General features: G+C 42.0%; 1 protein-coding gene across 2 annotated transcripts in view; it reads left to right on the forward strand.

The window, feature by feature from the left end:
* The first annotated feature begins 1,354 nt into the window (after nt 1-1,354).
* Nucleotides 1,355-20,212, forward strand: part of EXT2 (exostosin glycosyltransferase 2) — a 125,223-nt gene continuing 106,365 nt past the window's right edge. The window contains exons 1-4 of one of the 2 annotated variants that reach the window (XM_045557866.1): nt 1,355-1,464; nt 8,362-8,927; nt 9,883-9,972; nt 15,026-15,142. In XM_045557866.1, coding sequence (XP_045413822.1) covers nt 8,392-8,927; nt 9,883-9,972; nt 15,026-15,142 — 743 coding nt within the window. In that variant the 5' untranslated portion in view covers nt 1,355-1,464; nt 8,362-8,391. Of the gene's footprint in view, nt 1,465-8,361; nt 8,928-9,882; nt 9,973-15,025; nt 15,143-20,212 lie in introns of those variants that run through there. The other variant, XM_045557865.1, reaches the window with a different exon arrangement.

Raw genomic sequence — 20,212 nt, forward strand, 5'->3', positions numbered from 1 at the left:
TCATTTTGCATGGGATTTGGATTTGGAGAGCACAGCAGTGCTCTCTTGGATATGGGAAAGTAAAATGTGGGTTTCCCAGACTCAGTGCTCTCATCCTAATCTCCTGAGATCTGTGACAAGCAAGCATTAACTCAAAAATATTCCTGGAGTCGCTGTTGCTGCTCGAAGTCTCAGCAAGTTCCTGGTCTCGGGGGCTTACTCCATGAGTATCTCCATGAATATTTAAGCTGTACCTGACAACTTCCACCAGATGGCGATAAAGTATATCTGGGACCACAAAGGATTTGGATCCTGCAGCCAGACCAGAACTCTACCAGCCACAGCACAGGACAGGTGGGGCCATTTCATTAACCTGTCAATAACGTCAGTCTGTTATTTTTATTTTTTATTTTTTATTTTATTTTATTTTTTACTTTTTGGTGCCGTGACTCGGATACTAATCGAGGTTGCTGTGGGCACTCGGCGTTTTAATTTAATTTTCTAGACTCCAACTTACTGCCTTATGACAGGGGTTTTACTGTGCATGTATAAGGCTGAATCATGTAATAACACAGAAAGAAACAAACGAAAATGCCTCCATTTCTGCCTCCGCAATTACACCACCCAAAACTGTTAATTGCTTCTTGCATTCCTGCCAGAAAAAATATATCTGCCTGAATATAAGCATATACTTATATATTTTCTCTCTCCTGTTTTTGCATATACTCATTTTACCTAAGAATGATCGTGCACGCCTGCCCACTGTTTCGGACTATGAGTTCCTATTTACGTGTCTTTGAGATATTCCTTTATCTGCATATATTGCATTCTCACATTATTCCCTTCTAATCATGTTCCATAATTAATTTTGGTTGTGTGCAGCGTTTTGCTATTATTAGAAACAATGCTGTCGTAAATATTTTTGAAAAACGTTGTTGAAAATACCCACAGGGTAAAACTCCATAGAGGGATTGTTGGAACGAAGGATATGGACATTTTACATTTGATGAATAGTACCCAATTACCCTCCTGGAATCTTGCACGCTCGCCAGCACTGATTATAATACAACGCTTACATTTTTGTCCGTTTTATAAGTGAAGCGTGGTGTGTCGTTTGGGTTGGCATCCTCTTTGACTATGAACTGGGCTGACACTTTGAGCGTTTCTCAGCAGAGCCGGAGCTTCGCGCACCTGCCAGGGAGAAACCCTGCAGCGGTGCCCTGACTCCTCCTGTCCAGCAGGGGGCGAGGGCCGGCCACTCACGCATGCGCAGTGCGCTCGGTGTCAGCCGGCCCGGAGCCCAGGAGCCGCGGATCCTCGGAGCCCTCTCGCCCGCGCCGCGCTCGCCGCCCACTCGCGCAGACCTGGCCCTGACGGTGGCGGCCGCCGACTCGGCGCTATCCGACCCGGGCGGCCGTGGCCGACTCCCCGCGGCATGAGCCGGTGAGCGAGCGCGGGGCCGAGCAGGAGGCAGCCGTGGCCGAGGTAAGCGCGGCGCGCAAGGGCGGCGGCGCCGAGGGGAGGGTTCTGGCTCCCCGGGCCGCGGCGGGGTCGGGCCCGGCCGCCGGGGAAGTGCGGGCCGCGCCAGGTCGCCGTGGGGGCCCGTGGGCTGCGAGAGGCCACCCCGACCCCGCCCGGGGCCGCTCACAGTGATTTCCTGCTTTCGGGGCGCTTTGATTTCCGCAGCCGCTTCTCCTTCACCTGGCCCGTGCCCACCCCTGCAGCACTCTGGTTCCCACCTGTCGCTCTCGCCACTCCTGGCCCCACTCCGCTCCTTTCTTTTCTCCCGGACCCAGCAGCTGCCTTTTCCCGCAGGACCCACCCTCCGCCGCGACCTCTCCCTTCCTGCTGCCACCTTCCCGAGCTACCGGGATCCGTTTCCTCCACAGGGATGTCTGGCGCCTCTGGGCTCCGCAGTGGCCTGTGGCATCCGATGCCGTGGGCAGGACTCGGCACTAGGTAGGGAAGGTGGCCAAGGGCATGTTGGCTTAGGACATCGACGTGAAGCTCAGAGGCTTTTGGAGCTTTGTTACTGGCCATGGGAACCAGATCTAGGGATATTGTTTTGAGAGTCAAAGAATTGCCTGTTGTAACTTACTGGGAAGTGCTCAACTAGAAGGCCCCATGATTTATTTGTCTGAAGATGTTGTTTTGAAATAGAAATAAGTACATTTTCATTCTTATTGTAAGTCAGTTAAGTGCTCTCAGTACTTTGACTGGACTTGGTTTGTAAAGTTCAGAGCTCAAAGATTATTCATGATACTAAAATGTATGATTCAGTTTCCATCATTCCTCACTTTCCCTGACTTAAGCCTCCTGGTTGCATGTGAAGGTATCAATGGATAGTGAACTCTGGAGCCATTCTGCCATGCTCTGAATCCTAGCTTTGACATTCTCCAGTTGTGTAATACTGGGCCAGGTACTTACTTTCTGTTGTATTTTCCACATCTGTAAAATGAGGGTAATAATAGCTTGTCACATAGCACTGTTATGAGGATTAAATAAGATAGCACTTGAAACAGACCGTGGCATGTAGTAAGTGCTCAGTGAAGTTTAGTTATTTAATGAGATTCATTGCATTAATTATAGTGTAATTCCCATAATTAAAAAGGCACCATTTTTTATTTAAAACCATTTTTGGGAGTGTTTAGCCACAATGTAACTTTAATTATAAAGAATCCTATCAAGTAAGGCAAAGAATTGTGGATTTTCCTGCTTTTGCTAATATTTAGTTCTTTTGTTTTCAGGCACAGTTAAGATCCAGTGTAGGAGTGGCCCCAGGAGTTCAGTTGTGGGGGCTCCTCTGAAAAGGTTAAGAAATTGTGACTTGAAACGTTGGACTAAGTGGATCTGATATAACCTGAAGGACCAAGGAAAGGTTATTTGGGCAAATTTTAGGAATAAATAATTCCGGGAACAGAAAATGCATCTCATCCTCATAATAGATTGGGATTAAAAGACTTTTCCAGTGACTCAGTGCTTGACAGCTAGCCAGATGATTCCAGTGTTTTGCAGGGACAGGTTTGATGTGTTTCAAGAGGATAAAGCTGAAATTCTTGTTTTGATCCAGGTTATGGTGTTATATGAAATAAACATTTATTCCTTTCAGTTTGGCCTCTTCCAGGGCTTTTAACTTTTTGCTGGCAGGGAGTGTCCTCTTTGGATGGAAAGATTATTACTTGTTTCCTTGGATGATGGTGTTGGGAGGTATCTATCTTTCTCTGCTTCACTGTGCGAAAACTGTTCAGGGAGGATTGGTTCTGTGTGGTACCGAGGTGAGGTTACAGTGTCCAGAGTGAGGAGCACTGTCAGTTCAGCCTAGGCTGGAATTTTTACAACAGGGGTACAGTTTTGTATAAAGGCAAGGGTGGGTAGAGTAAAGGTGCTCTTTGGATGTGTCATGTGTGATGGGTGGTGGGAAAGGAGGGTGTTCAGGGGTGGGTACAGAAAATTCAGAGTCTAAGGAAGTAGCTAGCCATTTTTCCTCCTTTGGAAACTCCTTCCAGTTCAGGAAAAACAATCAGATGTCATCGCCATATAATATTAATAATTCAAAACTTGGATGCTGAAAAATGTGTGCACTGATGTAACTGGGAAGGATGGTGATATTCATTTATTCAGTAAACATGTATGTTTATATTAAGTGTGTTCTAGACTTGGTATTAGATGCCTGGAATACTGCAAAGACGAAAAACTTGGATTACAAGAAAATCACAACCAGCTGAAGAGACAGACTTGCAAATATTAGATTAGTTAATGTAATGTGGCAAGGGCTGCAGTGAATTGTATAAAAGGTGATGTGGATGTTCACAGAGAAGATTCTCTATTTCTAAAACACTGCTTAGTAAGGAGCTTTTTTCCTTTCATTTCTCATCCTTTTCTTTGCCTCTCATTTCTTATATTAAGAGTGTTTATTCTACCTCAAGTGCTTGCCATGTTTCTTAGCTTTTATTTCTCAGAGTTTGACACAGACTAGTGGGAGCTTGCTTTAGGCTGTGTAGGCATACCTCAGAAATGTGGAGGAGTTTACATGTCTGGGGGTGTCCCTCAACCGGCGGGGGATGAGCATTGGTGGATGAATGCCATGGCTTCCTATCTTTCAAAGGGACAGTTTTGAGATGTGTTCTACGTGGTTCTTAAGAGGGATCCTAGCAGGACTGAACCCTGCTTGCCCAGCTCAGTCTGGTAACCAGCTCAGTTACGCCCCCTAATGGCTTTGCATTCTTCCCTGACTCCTCTCTGTACTCCCTCTGGTTTTCTGGATTCACCTTCTGCAAACTACCTTATCCCAAACTGTTTTTTCTTATTTGGCAGAGCACAGACTAAGACAGTTGTGCTAGAAGGTGCTCTGGAACAGGCCCCGAGAATGATATTGTGAAACTGACATCACTCACTCTCAGTTGGCCATAAGGACCCCTTTGCTAGTGTTAAGTGAGGTGTTGATACCTCCTGGTACTTTCTAGCATCACAATTGGTAGGTTGGGATGAGATTCAGGTAGAAGGAAAAGCACTGGTTAGTATAGAAGTTCTGGCAGTTGAGCAGTGTATGGATGATTGTGATGATAAAGACAGTGGAGTTGGCTGGCTCTTGTTATCTCCCTTAGAAGCCTTTAGGCAAGAGAATGCCAGGCTCAGATCAGGCAGCCCATCAATTCAGGGCACACTGTGAAAGACCGAATGCTTCATGGGAGCATCTCTTGCAGCTGAGGGCAGATTGTGTTGAAGATCAGGCCCAGAATTTAATCATAATTGTGGCAGAATTGCAAAGTAAGGTAAATGCACAGCCTTGACAGGTTGCCTAAAGTCAGTGCAATGATAGGGAGAGGTGAGACCCTGAGGCCTGGGGGGAACATATTTGGATGGAGGCACTGAGAACTTTGAGCTCTCAGGTTTCCTTAGATCCTCTGGGCTGCAGAGGTATCCACTTGTCTGTTGTAGAGGAGAGCAGCCTCTCTTTGCAGGACACTATGCAAAGCCCTCAGTTGAGGCAGATGCCTTGCAAGATGATGCTTATCCTCCTCAAGATATGCCTCCACCTCGCCTTAGGTCTCAGCATTGCCTGAGAGGGGAAGCGCAGTCCCTGGAAGAGTTGTAGGACCTGGCTAACGTGGACCAGCAGGAATGGGGGCAACTCATGAGGGAGTGAATCTTGAGGGTGTTACACCCAACGTGGGGGGAGTGGTGGAATATAAAGGTGAATAGGAGAGAATCTATTGCCATAGGAGCATTTGCTCATGGTTCAGGATTCAATGACGTGGCAAGGACAACTGGACCTGGTCCCGATATGCTGCTGAGTAGGCTCCTGAAGCTTGGATGTGACAATGGTTTATACCAGTGGTTTTCAGCCAGGGGTGGGGAGGGGTGATGTTGCCTCCTCATGGGATATTTGGCAATGTCTAGATTTATTTTTGTTTGTTACAACTGGGGGTTGCTTTTGGCTTCTACTGAGTAGAGGCTAGGGATGCTACTCAACTGCTTACGTTGTACTCAATAGCTTCCCACAAAAAAAAAATTATCTGGCCCTAAATGTCAGTGGTGCTGAGATCAGGAAACCCTGGCCTGCAATAAATTAGGTGGAGGTATCAGAGCTGTTTTGGCAGAGTACTGAGGAAGGAATCAAAAGATTCAGGGAGGTGGAGATTTTAAATAGATTTATTAGGGAGGTGGAGATTTTAAATAGCTTTATTACTAAAGCTAGAGATGCACCACTTGCCTGTGTTCCTGGGAGGGGCCGTTCCCTTCACTCTGGTGATACGGAATGCCCAGTGAGAGGACCAGTATCTTTGAGAAGCTCAGTGTTAGCTGTCCTTTGTAGGCCAGGATTGACTTTAGGAGATGTTACCATGGAACTGGGTTCCCATGTATCATTGAGGATGACAAGATTCTACACTACCAGAGGACAGGTGGCGGCAATTAATTATCAGAGACAAGGTAGACATAGTACCCATAATGGGCAGCAGGGCCGGGCTCACAAGTAGGAAATCGTGACCCACCATAGGGTGGGCCTGGAGGTATTAGGGGGTGGGAGCAGGAGAGAGCATTCTGCTGGCTGTTAGAATACAGACAGGGTAAAGTAACTTGCATGCCCACATTTCCGTCATAGATCAGTTAGCATATATTGAGTGACTGATGCGTGTACCCCAAAAGTGATAATCTTTAAGGTGAAAATGTATGAACTTTCATATGTGAGTCAGTGACAAGCAAATTCCTTGAGATGTTCCTGTTCATGGTCTCAGAGAGATACAACTTGAAATTATTGATGGCTGTTCAGCACATTTTACCCAAAAAGCTGACAATGATAGCAACATCCAAGGCTTGGTGGTACTTAGCTAGCTGGACGAGAAGCAGTTGTACCTGGTGGGGAGTGATGGGGAGAGCTCCATTTATCTGCAGTGAAGATAGCTGATAAACCATACAATGATCTATGAGCTTCAGTTATTTCCCTTTGTATTAATAGCTTTCCTGAAAGATCAGCAAGTAGAATGTGAGCATTTTTTAGACTGGGACTTTGACAGGTGGAATGCCAGAGAAACTGGTTGCAGTGACTTGGTAAGTCTGTGACAGATGAGAGTCTTGAGCAACCACACTCAAGGCGCTCTGCCCTCCCCACACAGTATCTAGGCATCAGATGGGGGAAATTTGTTTGAAAAGGATCTTAAATTGTGGTCTACAGGGGAACTCTACATTTTCAGAGGAGGACTAAAAATTTTTTTTAATTTCTCAGTTAGTGATGCTTATTGGCCTTTTCATTTATCTGTTGTTGTGTAACAAACCACCCCAAAACACAGTGGCTTAAAAAGTCGACAATGTATCATTTATTTGCTCATGATTCTGCAATCTGTTTGGAGCTTCTTGGGGATGGCTCATCTCTGCACCAGTGGTTTTGACTGGAGTCTCCCTGAGGTTCCCCTCCGCTGGGAGCACAGCGTCCTTACAGCATTGCAGCTGGGTTCCAGGAGGACCAAGGCAGAAGCTATAGGGTCTCTCAAGGCCTGGGTGCAAAAGTCCCAGAATGTCACTTCAACCACATTTTCCTGGTCAGAGCAAATCACAAAGCTAGGCCAGGTTCAGAGGGAAGAGATGTATATCCTTTTAATTGGAAAAGTATCATGCAGCTTCATGGATGGGGAGAATTGTTGCTGTTCATCTTTGGAAATGGATCTACCACGTTGGCCTTTTCCTCCTTCCCACCTTCCCTCCTCCTCTTCTCTTTTCCCTCTTTCCCTCTCTTTCCCGTCCTACCTCCCTTTGTCTCTCCTGCCCCATTCCTTTCTTCCTTCCATCTCAATTTGCTATCACCTTCATTATAAAACATCTATCTATATATATATATATATATTTTTTTTTTTGAGACAGATTCTCACTGTGTTGCCTGGGCTAGAGTGAGTGCTGTGGCATCAGCCTAGCTCACAGCAGCCTCAAACTCCTGGGCTTAAGCGATCCTACTGCCTCAGCCTCCCCAGTAGCTGGGACTACAGGCATGCGCCACCATGCCCAGCTAATTTTTTCCTATATATATATTTTAGTTGCCCAGATAATTTCTTTCTATTTTTAGTAGAGACGGGGTCTTGCTCTTGCTCAGGCTGGTCTTGAACTCCTGACCTCGAGCGATCCACCCGCCTCGGCCTCCCAGAGTGCTAGGATTACAGGCATGAGCCACCGCGCCAGGCCTAAAACATCAATATATATTTTATTTAAAGATTAAAGATATATCTTTTCTTATTGATACCTATTTGCACTTTATTATACTTTCCTAGTGGTGTTTTTTACATTCTGCATTTTGGTATGGTTTTGTCTGTCTTCTCTCCCTCATTAGAACGTAAGTTCTTCTGAGTAGGGTCTTTGCTTTCGTCTTTGTTTCCTTCACAGTGCATGGTAGGTGCTCAGTAATGGTTTGAATGAATAAATGAATGAAAACAGATTTTAGAATAACCAAGCATCAGTTTGTCCAGATAAATCATCATTCTGTTAGGTAAATGTTTCAAAATAAAAACAAAATAACTATCTTTAGCTTTTCCACTTTGATTTTTCTTCCTTGGTTGGTGCCCATCTTCCTAGACCCCCACATTTGCCAGCTCATGCTTTAAACGAATATATATTTATAGGGTACAGTTATATTTTATATAGTATATCAATATTTACATAACTATATTTAGTATTAAATACTAAATAAATTAATTATATACCATATATTCATGTGTACAAATACATTATTAATATATATTTGTATATATTTATAAGAAATGTCAAAAATTGCTTTTTGTTATTCCATCAAACCACTTAGGGGAAAGAAATAGGTAGGTTAAAAGTCGAACAGGCCTCTCTCGTGTCATTTGCCACCCTAAATACTTGATTTTTCTTGTTTCTCTCCCTCATGACCAGGAGTGTGAGGAAGAGGCTGTCTGTGTCATTATGTGCGCGTCGGTCAAGTATAATATCCGGGGTCCTGCCCTCATCCCAAGAATGAAGACCAAGCACCGAATCTACTACATCACCCTCTTTTCCATTGTCCTCCTGGGCCTCATTGCCACTGGCGTGTTTCAGTTCTGGCCCCATTCCATCGAGTCCTCGAGTGACTGGAATGCAGAGAAACGCAGTGTCCGCGATGTGCCCGTGGTCAGGCTGCCGGCTGATAGTCCCATCCCAGAGCGGGGGGATCTCAGTTGCAGAATGCACACGTGTTTTGATGTCTACCGCTGTGGCTTCAACCCAAAGAACAAAATAAAGGTGTATATCTATTCTCTGAAAAAGTATGTGGATGACTTTGGTGTCCCGGTCAGCAACACCATCTCCCGGGAGTATAATGAACTGCTCACGGCCATCTCAGACAGTGACTACTACACTGATGACATCAACCGGGCCTGTCTGTTTGTTCCCTCCATCGATGTGCTTAACCAGAACACACTGCGCATCAAGGAGACAGCGCAAGCATTGGCCCAGCTCTCTAGGTAACTCACACTTATACAGAGCCCCAGAGGTATTTGAATGGCCCTTCAGGGAACAAAAGGGAAGGAGAAAGATAGGAATGTTTCCGCTCTTGAGTTGGCTTCGCAATAGGAGCGGGTATGTGTGAGCGACTGACTTGTAGCACGAGGCCTGTGTGAGAGCATGTGGCCTCTGTACCCATGAAATCTGCTGTCTCTGGTGCTTCTGCTCTGGCTTCTCGACTTCATAGAGTTTACAGAATAAGGGTGGCCCCTCTTCCCATACTTTTCCTTTTAAATTTGAATATACTCCCCCTCTTCTTATTACTTACGTAATACATGTTCACTATAAAAAGTCTGAAAATACAGGTAGGCAAAAAGAAGAATGTAAGATTTATTCTGAAATCCTGCCTTATGAGAGATAAACATTATTGATATTTTATGTTGGTTTTCAGTCATTTTTGTATAAGAAAATATATATATATACTTGCATGTGTATGAACTTTTTTGGCAAGAACGGGATCACATGGTACATGCTCTGGCTGCTTTTTCCCCTTAATATAGCATGAATATATTTCTGAATAATTTCATGTTCTTTGGCTATATAATTTTAAGGATTGTATAGTATTCCATTTTGTGGATGTTTCATAATATATTTAGCCAGCCTTTTATATTTTATTTATTTTTTTGTTTCTTTAACCAAATGGTGAACATTTAGGTAGTTTTCAGTTTGTTATTATTAGGAACAGTTCTGTAGCGGACAAGCTTGAAGTATATATTCATTCACTTTTTTCTTTCAAGGAGCCAGACTAGTATTTAGTATCTGATGTACTGTTGGTATTTCCAGGAATTTACTTTGCATACCTGAGAAGTGGCCCTTTCTGGGGTTAGGGATACTTGCTACTTGTTGTCCAGTAACTGACTCTTGTTTTTTCTTAGCTGACACATGAATTCTCCTACATGTTTAATTTCTTGATAGGTGGGATCGAGGTACAAATCACCTGCTGTTCAACATGTTGCCTGGAGGTCCCCCAGATTATAACACGGCCCTGGATGTCCCCAGAGACAGGTAGGCATATTTGGGGCTGTCCCTGAGGCTTAAGTAAATGCAAGATCCTTTCGTTCATGTGAAATTATATTCCTAAGCCTACTGGGACATACTTTGTGATAGGAATTGCTTATTAAACTAGAAAATTGTCCTAGGTGTTTCCCTCCTTAAGACATAGAATTGTTCAGATCTGTTTAAATCTGTTTTGGAAAACCTGATAAAAGCTTATGTCCTAGCATAGCCTCTAAAAAACTGTTTTCTTAGTCTGGGCTCTGTGCTTCTGAGTATAACATTCCAAGTCCCCAAGGTGTGGTTCATGACTGGCTTGTGTCAGCTCTCTCTGAATTTAGGAGTGTTTGCTGAAAGTTGACCCACAGCTTACTGAGGGAAGAGGGAATGGATGTGTCAAAACGATACCTAAAGCCTGTAATGTAGGGGGAAATGAGGGCACACTGCTGATCATTTACTCTCTGTTGTTTCAGTCAGTAGGGTGCTTCCCTTCTGTCCCTCCCTCCCTCCTTCCTTCATAACTTTTTTCCTCCCTGCCCTCCAATCCCCTTCCTGCTGCCTTCTTTCCTTTTAGTAAAACCTACCAAATAGGCAGATGTGGTATGGGATGGCCATGATTGCATGATTGTGACTTTGAGTTCACTTACTATATTTATCTGCCCTTTCATACACTGACTGAACCACTTTGGCCAGAGGCTTCTTGGAAAGCTCTGGAATGAGGTACTATTTAAGGGACCTTGGTTCAAGGCTTTGAGGAAAGCAGAAAGTCTGGGCTCAAGATAAGGGTCCTGGGCAATACTCAAGGTATAGGATTGTTAAAAGAGTATGAACTCATTTATCGCTAGTCTTATTACAGCTGATGTTAAACTGAAATCATTGTCACTGAAAAAGGTAACAGCCTAAGGTATCAGCGGGAGAATAGCCTGAGAACAGCTGTGTTCTCAACTAGTTAGAGGCTGACATTGCCATTTATGAAAATCCACACTTAGTAGTTTTCCCCACAGAAGATTAAACCTAAACCCTCTTTGCTTTAAGTGATTATCTGGAGTCAGTTTTGAGTTTCTGTCTGGAAATACAATTATCACTAGAATAGACAACCACTCCAGGACCACCTCTCAATGTTGGTGTAGAAACCATTGTGGACAATAGAGGGCAGTCTAGCTGCACAAATGCTATAGGATAAACGCAGGGTGATCCTGGATTTGGTGGCTCTCAGGCCCAGCGAAGGTGTGTTTGTTTCTGAGGAGGCTACTTTTTATGAATTTGGTTGTTCTGGGGAAGTTAAATACTTCCGAGAACACAGAAGGGAAGGAAAAGAGCTGTTAGGAATGCAATATCTTCACCTCCTGTTCTGGGTTTCTTTTCAGAAGGGCTTCTTTCTGATTGGAGCATTTTTTGTTGACATTTTGGCATAAGTATCTGCATGGGAGATGGATTTCATTTTTATTGAGTGCACATGTTGAATGGGGTTTCATTTCTCTGTAGGAAGGTGTCAAGTAGATGGGAGAAGGTTTGATTCTTGCTAGTGTTTAGGTGTTAAGGATCAGGGAGGTTAAATTGTTTTTCCTATTGACGTATTTTTGGAAGTGATTATAGGCGATCCGATAGCACGTAATGAATCACAAAAAGTCCTCCTTTATCTTTGCATGTGGAAAATTTCATTTTGAAACCTAGGTGGCCTTCTGGTTGGGGTAAGGAATAGTAGATTTGTTTGTTAATTTTTCTTATCCTTTGTCCTTGCTCCTGGGTTCAGGAGGCAAGAACTATGAATGTAGAATGATTTTAGCAGGAACTGCAAGTGAGATTGTTTAGAAATCAGAAAACAGGTGGGCTAGATTAGACTGCTTTAAGATCTCCTAAGTCTAAACTCATAGTTGTGATTACTTAAAAATAATTTTACTCAAGGAAATGAAAGGACCCAGACTGAAGGAAAATGTCTGCTTAGTGAATCTGTTTTTCATGCTGCTTAAATCTGTTTTTATTTCTCTTTTAATTTTTAAAAATCATACACGTGACATGCATATCTATTCTTTGTACAAGAGTTGAATAGTAGGCAAGTGTATAAAGTGTAAAATGTAACAATATGCTCTCATATCCTCCTCTATCTTTACTCCCTTACCAAGAGATACTTACTGTTAAAATACTGTATATTTTTCTGGTCTTTTTTCTGTGGAGTTAGACACAAACACGCACATATACATACACATCTTAATTTTAATTTAAGTGGGAGCATGTTATACCTCTTTAATGCCTTAACTGATGTCATTTTCCTGTGTTCTGTGATATTGTCACTACCTTGAATTTTTATCCTTTCTTTGCACATATCTCTCACAAATTTCTACTTTTTTGGGTACAATGAACACTGTCCTGGTGGTGGACACACTGAAAGCTCCGACTTCAGCATTATAGAGCATATCCATGTAACAAAAACTTTTGTACCCCATTAATATTTTGAAATAAAAAAAAATTCTACTTTTGTGTAGGTGTATATTTATTTATTTAAACTTGCTACAGAAAATTTCAAACCTGTACAAAGAAGGGAGACTAGTACAGTGAACCCTGTGTACCCACGGTCCAGCTTCAGTAATCATCACTTGAAGCCAGTCTTGTTTCATCTGTATCATGATCGGCTCCCCACCCCAACTAAATTATCTAAAAACAAATCACAGACGTTATATCATTACATCTGTAAATATTACCACGTGACTCTCTGCATGATATGGTTTTTTAAAAAACATAACTAACTACAATACTATTATCATACCCAAGAAAATTAATCATAGTTCTTTAATGTCACCAAGTATTCACCAGATATCTAGCCATTGCTCAAATTTACCTGTCTCATAAATATCATTTTGCAGTTTGCCTCAGTGAACAAATGAGGATGGCCAATAGAATTGGCCAGCTCTTTTTTAGTTTTGTTTTTTGCAAAAGCTGAAGCTTTATATTTGAGGAATTTGCAGGCCTGATAACATGCATGGTAAAGGAAAGCAAAGGACAAAGTTGCAGCATTACTGTGTTTAGGCTCTGTGAATGCTCAGATAGCAGAAGGGGGAGAACTGTGAGAAAATATGAGAAGAATGGAGTAGGATGGTGGAGAGGCCACGGGGAGGAAGCTGAGTGACCGAGGTGTCCTGGAGTCAGAAAGTCCTGCAAAGTGCTAAAAATGCTGGCAATCACTTCCAGTGACATAATACTTGGCCTGGCATGATCTGATCATCATATTAATACTTTCTTAGCTGCAAGTTTTCTATTCAGTCTCTTGCAACTTTGGAACTGGTCTCTGATTTTGGGATACATAATGGGAAAACAGAATGTGCTGTTCAGAAATTCACTTTTCAGTCAATGCAAAACACGTGTTCTGTAAAGCAAGGGATGCTTACAATATTTTCTACATCATAATGTAATGGAAACCTCAGCAGAAGAACATGAAGTGACTTAAAGTTGAAGTCTTGTCAGTAGCAGGGCGAGTGTGAGGCCAGTTTGCAGTTCGACTAATTGCAGTCGTGGTTCTTTCTGAGATCGCCAATGGAGATCGCACGTGTATGATTTTCTGTACGCTTCAGATTGCTGCTTTCCTGCTGCCACTGCAGAACATCCACTTTACACCCCACCCCCTTCCAGAACAGAATAACAAGCTTGGGGCCCCAGGGACAGAATAACAGTAAAAGCTGGTGTGATATACACCTGCTTCCTTTCTCTTTACATACGCACACCTTTGTCCTCTGGGGCTGTGGGTGTAATAGCCTAATCACCTGTGACCCTGGCTTACCTGGCCTGCCTGGTGCCTGTATATGAGATCCGTGTCTGCCGCTCTGCACATAGGCCATGGGGCCCGTACGGAGTCTGCTTGCCATCATGGTCATGGAACCCACCCAAATCCATGTTGGATGGATTCCGTGCTGCATGCTAATCAGGGAAAATAAGACCGTATGGTGGTGCTAAGGATAATCATTACATTTTACAGAGTACACTGGCAGCTGGAGAGGTTTTTAGCCTGCATATTACCTCACTCACCAGTTCTCGGTTTCATAAAGCTTAAACAAACAGAGTGGGATTTCCAGCGGTGGTTTGAAAATCTTTGAACTTAAACTGGTCATGTTAGAAGGGAATGTAGGTTGTCATCAGGGCAGGGAGGGGATTGGTAGCAATCAATACTGCAAAAAATGTGGTTTCTCAGTTCAGACATTTTGGCTCAGACTGTACAGTGTGTGCAACTGGCAAAACTCTGCCCCAGAAAGTGATTTCGATGGGTTTGGGGCCCCAGGGACAGAATAACAGTAAAAGTCGGTATGATATACACCTGCTTCTTTTCTCTGATGAAGTGTTGTACTACTTGCTGGATCCAATTAAACCAGTGTGGTCACTGTTTTCTAATTAAGGAGAATAAAATCTAGCACAAACAAACTGCAAGGAAGCACAAAAGGTCCAATTCTGGATTCTGCTTCCTGTATAGGGAATTAGGTTAATAAGACTGTGTAGCTGGATTGGACAGTGAGAGCTGGTAGGGGCTGGGATTGACGTGTAGCTCTGGGAGGACAGTGGAAAGAACTGCTTGGGGCAGGGATTGGAGAGAGGCTGTGGTATGAGATGTGAGATGTGATACTTCCCAGCCCATCGTCTCCTGGGATTTCAGTCACTGGGCTGCTAAATGACTGCCTCAGGCTAGTCTTCCTATGCAAACCTATTATTATTATTCCTGTTACTGTAAATGTGTTTAAGGATGAGGTATGACTGGGGAGAGGTGATTGGGATCTGAATGAGGTAGCAGAGGGGCTGTCTGTAGGGTGTCTTCTGGGCTATGATGTGTTTTAAAAAATGGGAAGTAAGGAAAGACTATTTAGGACCTGGGGGAAGGCTGGTAATTCAGGGATAGAATGCAGCTAGGATGTCTGGGAGATGTGAATGTAAAACATTTAGCACCATGTCTTTATAGAAAAGTGACTCAGTAACATAAGCTGTTGTTGATATTATGATTAAGATTCAATCATTCACTTTGCACAGAACCTATCAGAATGAGGGCCTTGTTTCTTTCTCGTTGTTTGACAAAATCCTTTGCTTCCAGGGCCCTGTTGGCTGGTGGCGGCTTTTCTACATGGACTTACCGGCAAGGCTACGATGTCAGCATTCCTGTCTATAGTCCACTGTCAGCTGAGGTGGATCTTCCAGAGAAGGGACCAGGGTAAGGTGCATTCAGCACAGCCAGCTGTGCCTTTACAGAATCTGTTAGGTGCTGTGAGGTTTAGTGTGGTCGGTATCACAGCAATTGAAGCTTCAGTTTTAGGCCAGGGTGCTTGAGGCTCCCGTCTTTCCCACCCCCAATCCAGTCTCGTTTATCCTACAGCGTTCTCTGTCTCAGTAAGTTCACAGTGCTATCTGCCAAGTTTTCCAAACCAGAAATCTATGTGGCGTTCTTAACTCCTTCCTCTTCTTTACTTCCTATATCAAAATTATAAGTCCTATTGATTCTATATTCTAAATATTTCTTACATGTGTCTGCTGTCTCCTCTACCTCTGCCCTAGACCAGGTGACTGTCATCTCTCCGTTGGATTGTAGAAATGGCATACTATTTGGTTCTCTGCCTCTAGCTTTGCTACTTTCTGGTCTGCTCCTTGGTTTCACGTTGCCCTTAGGATAAAGCCCAAACTCCCTAAAATGTCTTTTTTTTTTTTTTGAGACAAAGTCTCACTCTGTTGCCCAGCCTAGAGTGCCGTGGTGTCAGCCTAGCTCACAGCAACCTCCAACTCCTGGGCTCAAGCGATCCTCCTGCCTCAGCCTCCCGAGTAGCTGGGACTACAGGCATGCGCCACCACTCCCAGCTGATTTTTCTATTTTTAGTAGAGATGGGGTCTCACTCATGCTCAGGCAGGTCTCGAACTCCTGAGCTCAAGCTATCCTCCTGCCTCGGCCTCCCAGAGTGCTAGGATTACAGGTGTGAGTCACCGTGCTCGGCCACCTAAGTTATCTTTCAAGCCTGTCATCAGACCACCGTCTCCAACTCTAGCCTTTTCTGTGAGAATTTTTTATTTCTTTCAGTTTTTAGAACAAGATTTGCTCTTTCAATTTTTCTAGGTTGCAAACACACCTTCCATTGCCTGCAGATCGTTTTCCTCATCTCTGTCAGTCTAACATCCTGCTTGTCCCTTAGGTCTTCACTTGAAACCACCTACTCAGGGCCGGGTGGGGTTACTGTCTTGACCCCTGGACCAGCTCTTCTGCTTTATGCTCCCAAGCAGGCTGCCCGTCTCCTTGGGCGACACCAATATGGCCTGTTGTAATGATTTGCTCAAATTGTGTCTTCTTTGGATTTTGGATTTTGTTAAGTGCAGTGATGCTGAGGCCAAGTGGTTTTGTTTGTTTGTTTGTTTGTTTGAGTGACGTGGTCTCACTATGTTGCCTAGGATGGCCTTGAACTCCTGGGCTCAAGCAATCTTCCTGCCTCACCGCCCGAGTACCTGGGACTACAGGCATGTGCCACTGTACCTGGCTGTTTTTTAACTGCCATACCCTTAGTGTCTGGCACATAGTTGGCTCATATTTTAGTATGTGAGGGAGTAAATAAACAGGGCTGATAGGATGGAAATGGAAGACCTTTCACCTAACCTTTTTTTGCTGTAGTCTGTTTTAAAATGGTGCTATTTTATGGTGAGAATCTCAGTGAGCTTTGAATGAACATAATGATAATAAAAGCCTTCTTTACTTGTCTGAGAAGTACTCAGATACAAAGGTGACTGATTTGTAAATTGCAAATCAAAATGTCATATCAGGTGAGATTTAAAAGCCCACACATACTGTTTGGTCTCAGAAATGAGTCTCATAGAAATAGTTGGCCTCGAGAACATGCAGACCATTCTCTAAGCATCCCAAACTTCCGCTTAGAAACCTTTATGGAAATTTTCCTAGGAGAAGACGTTTCTGTGTTATGTGTGTGTTCTACCATGTGGCCTGGAACCAAATTCTGAAACTTAGATTAGCCATTTGTTAGCAAATTTTGTTATTTAGACAATGTATAAAATCCAGGTGAATTTGAGACTTTTTTTCCTCTATCCTTAGGCAAGTGCAAAGAAAAACTGAATGATTCATGAACTTGTTACTTAGATCATCTTCTTGGATTTTTCTCATTTAGTAAACTCCCAGAGTTGACTTAATTTATTTTATTTTTTAATTGACATTAATTTATATATCATAAAATTCACTCTTGTAGTGTGTACAATTTAGTGGTTTTTAGTATATTCACAAAGTTGTGCAGCTGTCATCAGCACTACTGCCTAATTCCAGAACATTGTATTGGTCCACAAATAAACCTAGTACCCCATTAGCAGTCACTCTTTATCTCTGCCCCTAGCAACAATTATTAATCTACTTCCTGTCTGTACAGATTTACCTATTCTGGACATTACCTATAAATATAATCGTACAGTAAATGGCCTTTTATATCTGTCTTCTTTAAGTTAACATAACGTTTTCAAGGTTTATGTTGTAGCACGGAATCAGTACTTCAGTTCTTTCTTGGCTGAATAATATTTCATCATATGGATGTACCACATTGTGTTCATCTCTTCGTTGGTTGATGGAAATTTGGGTTGTTTCCACTTTTTAGCTATTATGCATAATGCTGCTATGAACATTCTTGTACAAGTTTTTGTGTAAACCTGTGTTTTCAGTTCTCCTAGTATATACCTAGGAGTAGAATTGCTGGGTCATATGATAATTCTATGTTTAACATTTTGAGGAACTGCTAGACTTTTCCAAAGTGGCAGCACCATTCCCACCGGCAATGTATGAGGGTTCGAATTTCTGTACTTCCTCGCCAACACTTGTTACTGTCTATGTCTTTGATTCTAGCCATCCTAGAACATGTGAAGTATCAATAGTATCTCATTTACCTAATGACTAATGTTGAGTATCTTTTTATGTGCTTATTGGCCATTAGTACAACTTCTTTGGAGAAATGTCTATTCGGATCATTTGACTATTTTTAAACTGGGTTGTCTTTTTATTGTAGAGCTATAAAAATTCTCTATATATCCCAGATGTTAGACCTTCATCAGATATATGACTTGCAAATATTTTTTCCTAGTCTATAAATTGCTTTTCATTTTCTTAATAGTGTTCTCTGGTGCACAAAAGTTCCCCAATTTTGACGAAGTCAAATTTATCTATTTTTTCTTTGGTTGCTTGCACTTTTGGTGTCATATTTAAGAAAACATTTCCTAATCCAAGGACATGAAGATTTATACTTATGTTTTCTTCTAAGAGTTTTATAGTTTTAGCTCTTACATTTAGATTTATGGTTCTTTTTGAGTTAATTTTTGTATACAGTATAAAGTAGGGTCCAAATTCACTCTTTTGCTTGTGACTGTCCAGTTGTCTCAGCACTACTTATTGAAAAGACTATTCTTCTTCTATTGTGTTGGCACCCTAGTTGAAAATCAACTGACCATAAATAAATGGGTTTACTTTGGGATTTTCAATCATAATTTATTGGTCTATATATCCATTCTGTGCCAGTACCACACTGTCTTGATTACTGTAGCTTTGTGTTACGTTTTGAAATAGGTAAATGTGAGTCCTCCAACTTTATTCTTCTTTTTCAAGGTTTTTCTGACTATTCAAGGCCCCTTGTGGTTTAATTATTTTTGTTATAATGTAACTTCAGTAAGTATAAATAAAAAAACTCAACTCCTTGTGCTTATACAATCACAAAACTGAAACAAATTTACAAATTAAATGCAAACATCTACAAAACTAGTAACATTCAGATTAGCGTAATTAAATTTGATAGCTGAGGCTGTTTCTTTGAAATGGAATTGCATCTTTAAGGTGAATATGGAGTTAATTACAGATTCATTAGGATTGGTGTGCTTATACTGTTGCATGCTGGGTGATAAGTACTTTTCCTTACCACGTTTTCAACTTGAACCACTAGGAAGCTTCCTTTTATATAGCATTTATGACATCATTTATCTTCATATGGTACAGATGCATCATTCATATTGTTTCCAACATTTTATTATGAAAATTTCTAAGCAGACAGCAAAGTTTAAAAAATTTTATAGTGAACATTATGTATACCCACCACCTAGATTTTATCTGCATTTTATTACACTTGCTTTATATGATTTACATTTTGTCTTCCTTTCATCTCGTTAGCCCACTAAATGCAAACTTGGACACTGAATTTTTTTAGCAGCATTCATTAAATGCAAGCAAAAATATGCCTATACTAATTTTTTTGATTACCATCAAATGAAAATATAAAAGTAATTCTTACAGAAAATTCATAGACTAGAGAAACTGATATAGTTCAATGCCCTGTTTTGAAGTTAGGTTTTTATAAATTGAGAAGGGGTGATCTATGTGAGCCCAGCTGGTATCTTTTGGGGCAGTACAAGTTTCTGTCATGTGCATAGGATCTTAATTTGGCTTATTTATGTATCATGAGATGTAAATAACTGTAGTAAGTGAGGAAAGAATTATTTCTCTGCTTGCTGCTTCTGTGAGTATTTACTAAGATTTAACACATTGACTGCCACACCAGAAAAAAATTTTTTCCTTGGGGCCATGGTGTTTTATTACAAAAATAGAATAAAAACTTCGAAAACAAAATAATCCTTTCTAATTTAATGAAACATTTGTTATTTTTTATTGTTTTCTGTGCATGGGTTATATGCAACTTGAAAAATAGTTCTCACAGCTCCCAAGGCAAAGAGATGTGAGTTACATATGCTTCACGAGGCCCCAGGCTTAAAACTAGTGTGAGTTAAATACAACTCACATGGCAGTTAATATGTTAAGACAGTTGTGTGATTAAAATTTTTCTTTACTCTTTTCTTTTTTTTTCTGAAGTTGTTCTGGAAGTTACTTAGTTCAGTTCACTTCAAGTTGAGCCTTTATTGAAGGCCTATTTGGACCAGGTATTGGGCTAGGTCGGTGATTCTCAATGGGAGAATGATTTTGTCCTCTAGGGGACATTTGGCAATATATAGACATTTTTGACTGTCATGATTGTAGGGGTGTGTGTCAGAGTCTCCCCAAGATTACCTCCAGTATTATGGTTTGCCAGGAGGACCCACAGGACTTGGCATATAATTGTACTCATGGCTGTGATTTATTGCAGAGGAAGGATGCAAAACACAGTCAGGAGAGGTCAAAGGTGCATGGGAGAAAGTCCAGGGAACCAGGGACAAGCTTCCAAGTGCCCTCTTCCAGTGGGGTCACACAGGACCTGCTTAATTCCCCCAGCAGCAA

The sequence above is a fragment of the Lemur catta genome, chromosome 7 (genome assembly GCF_020740605.2).
Source record: "Lemur catta isolate mLemCat1 chromosome 7, mLemCat1.pri, whole genome shotgun sequence".
Taxonomy (NCBI): domain Eukaryota; kingdom Metazoa; phylum Chordata; class Mammalia; order Primates; family Lemuridae; genus Lemur; species Lemur catta.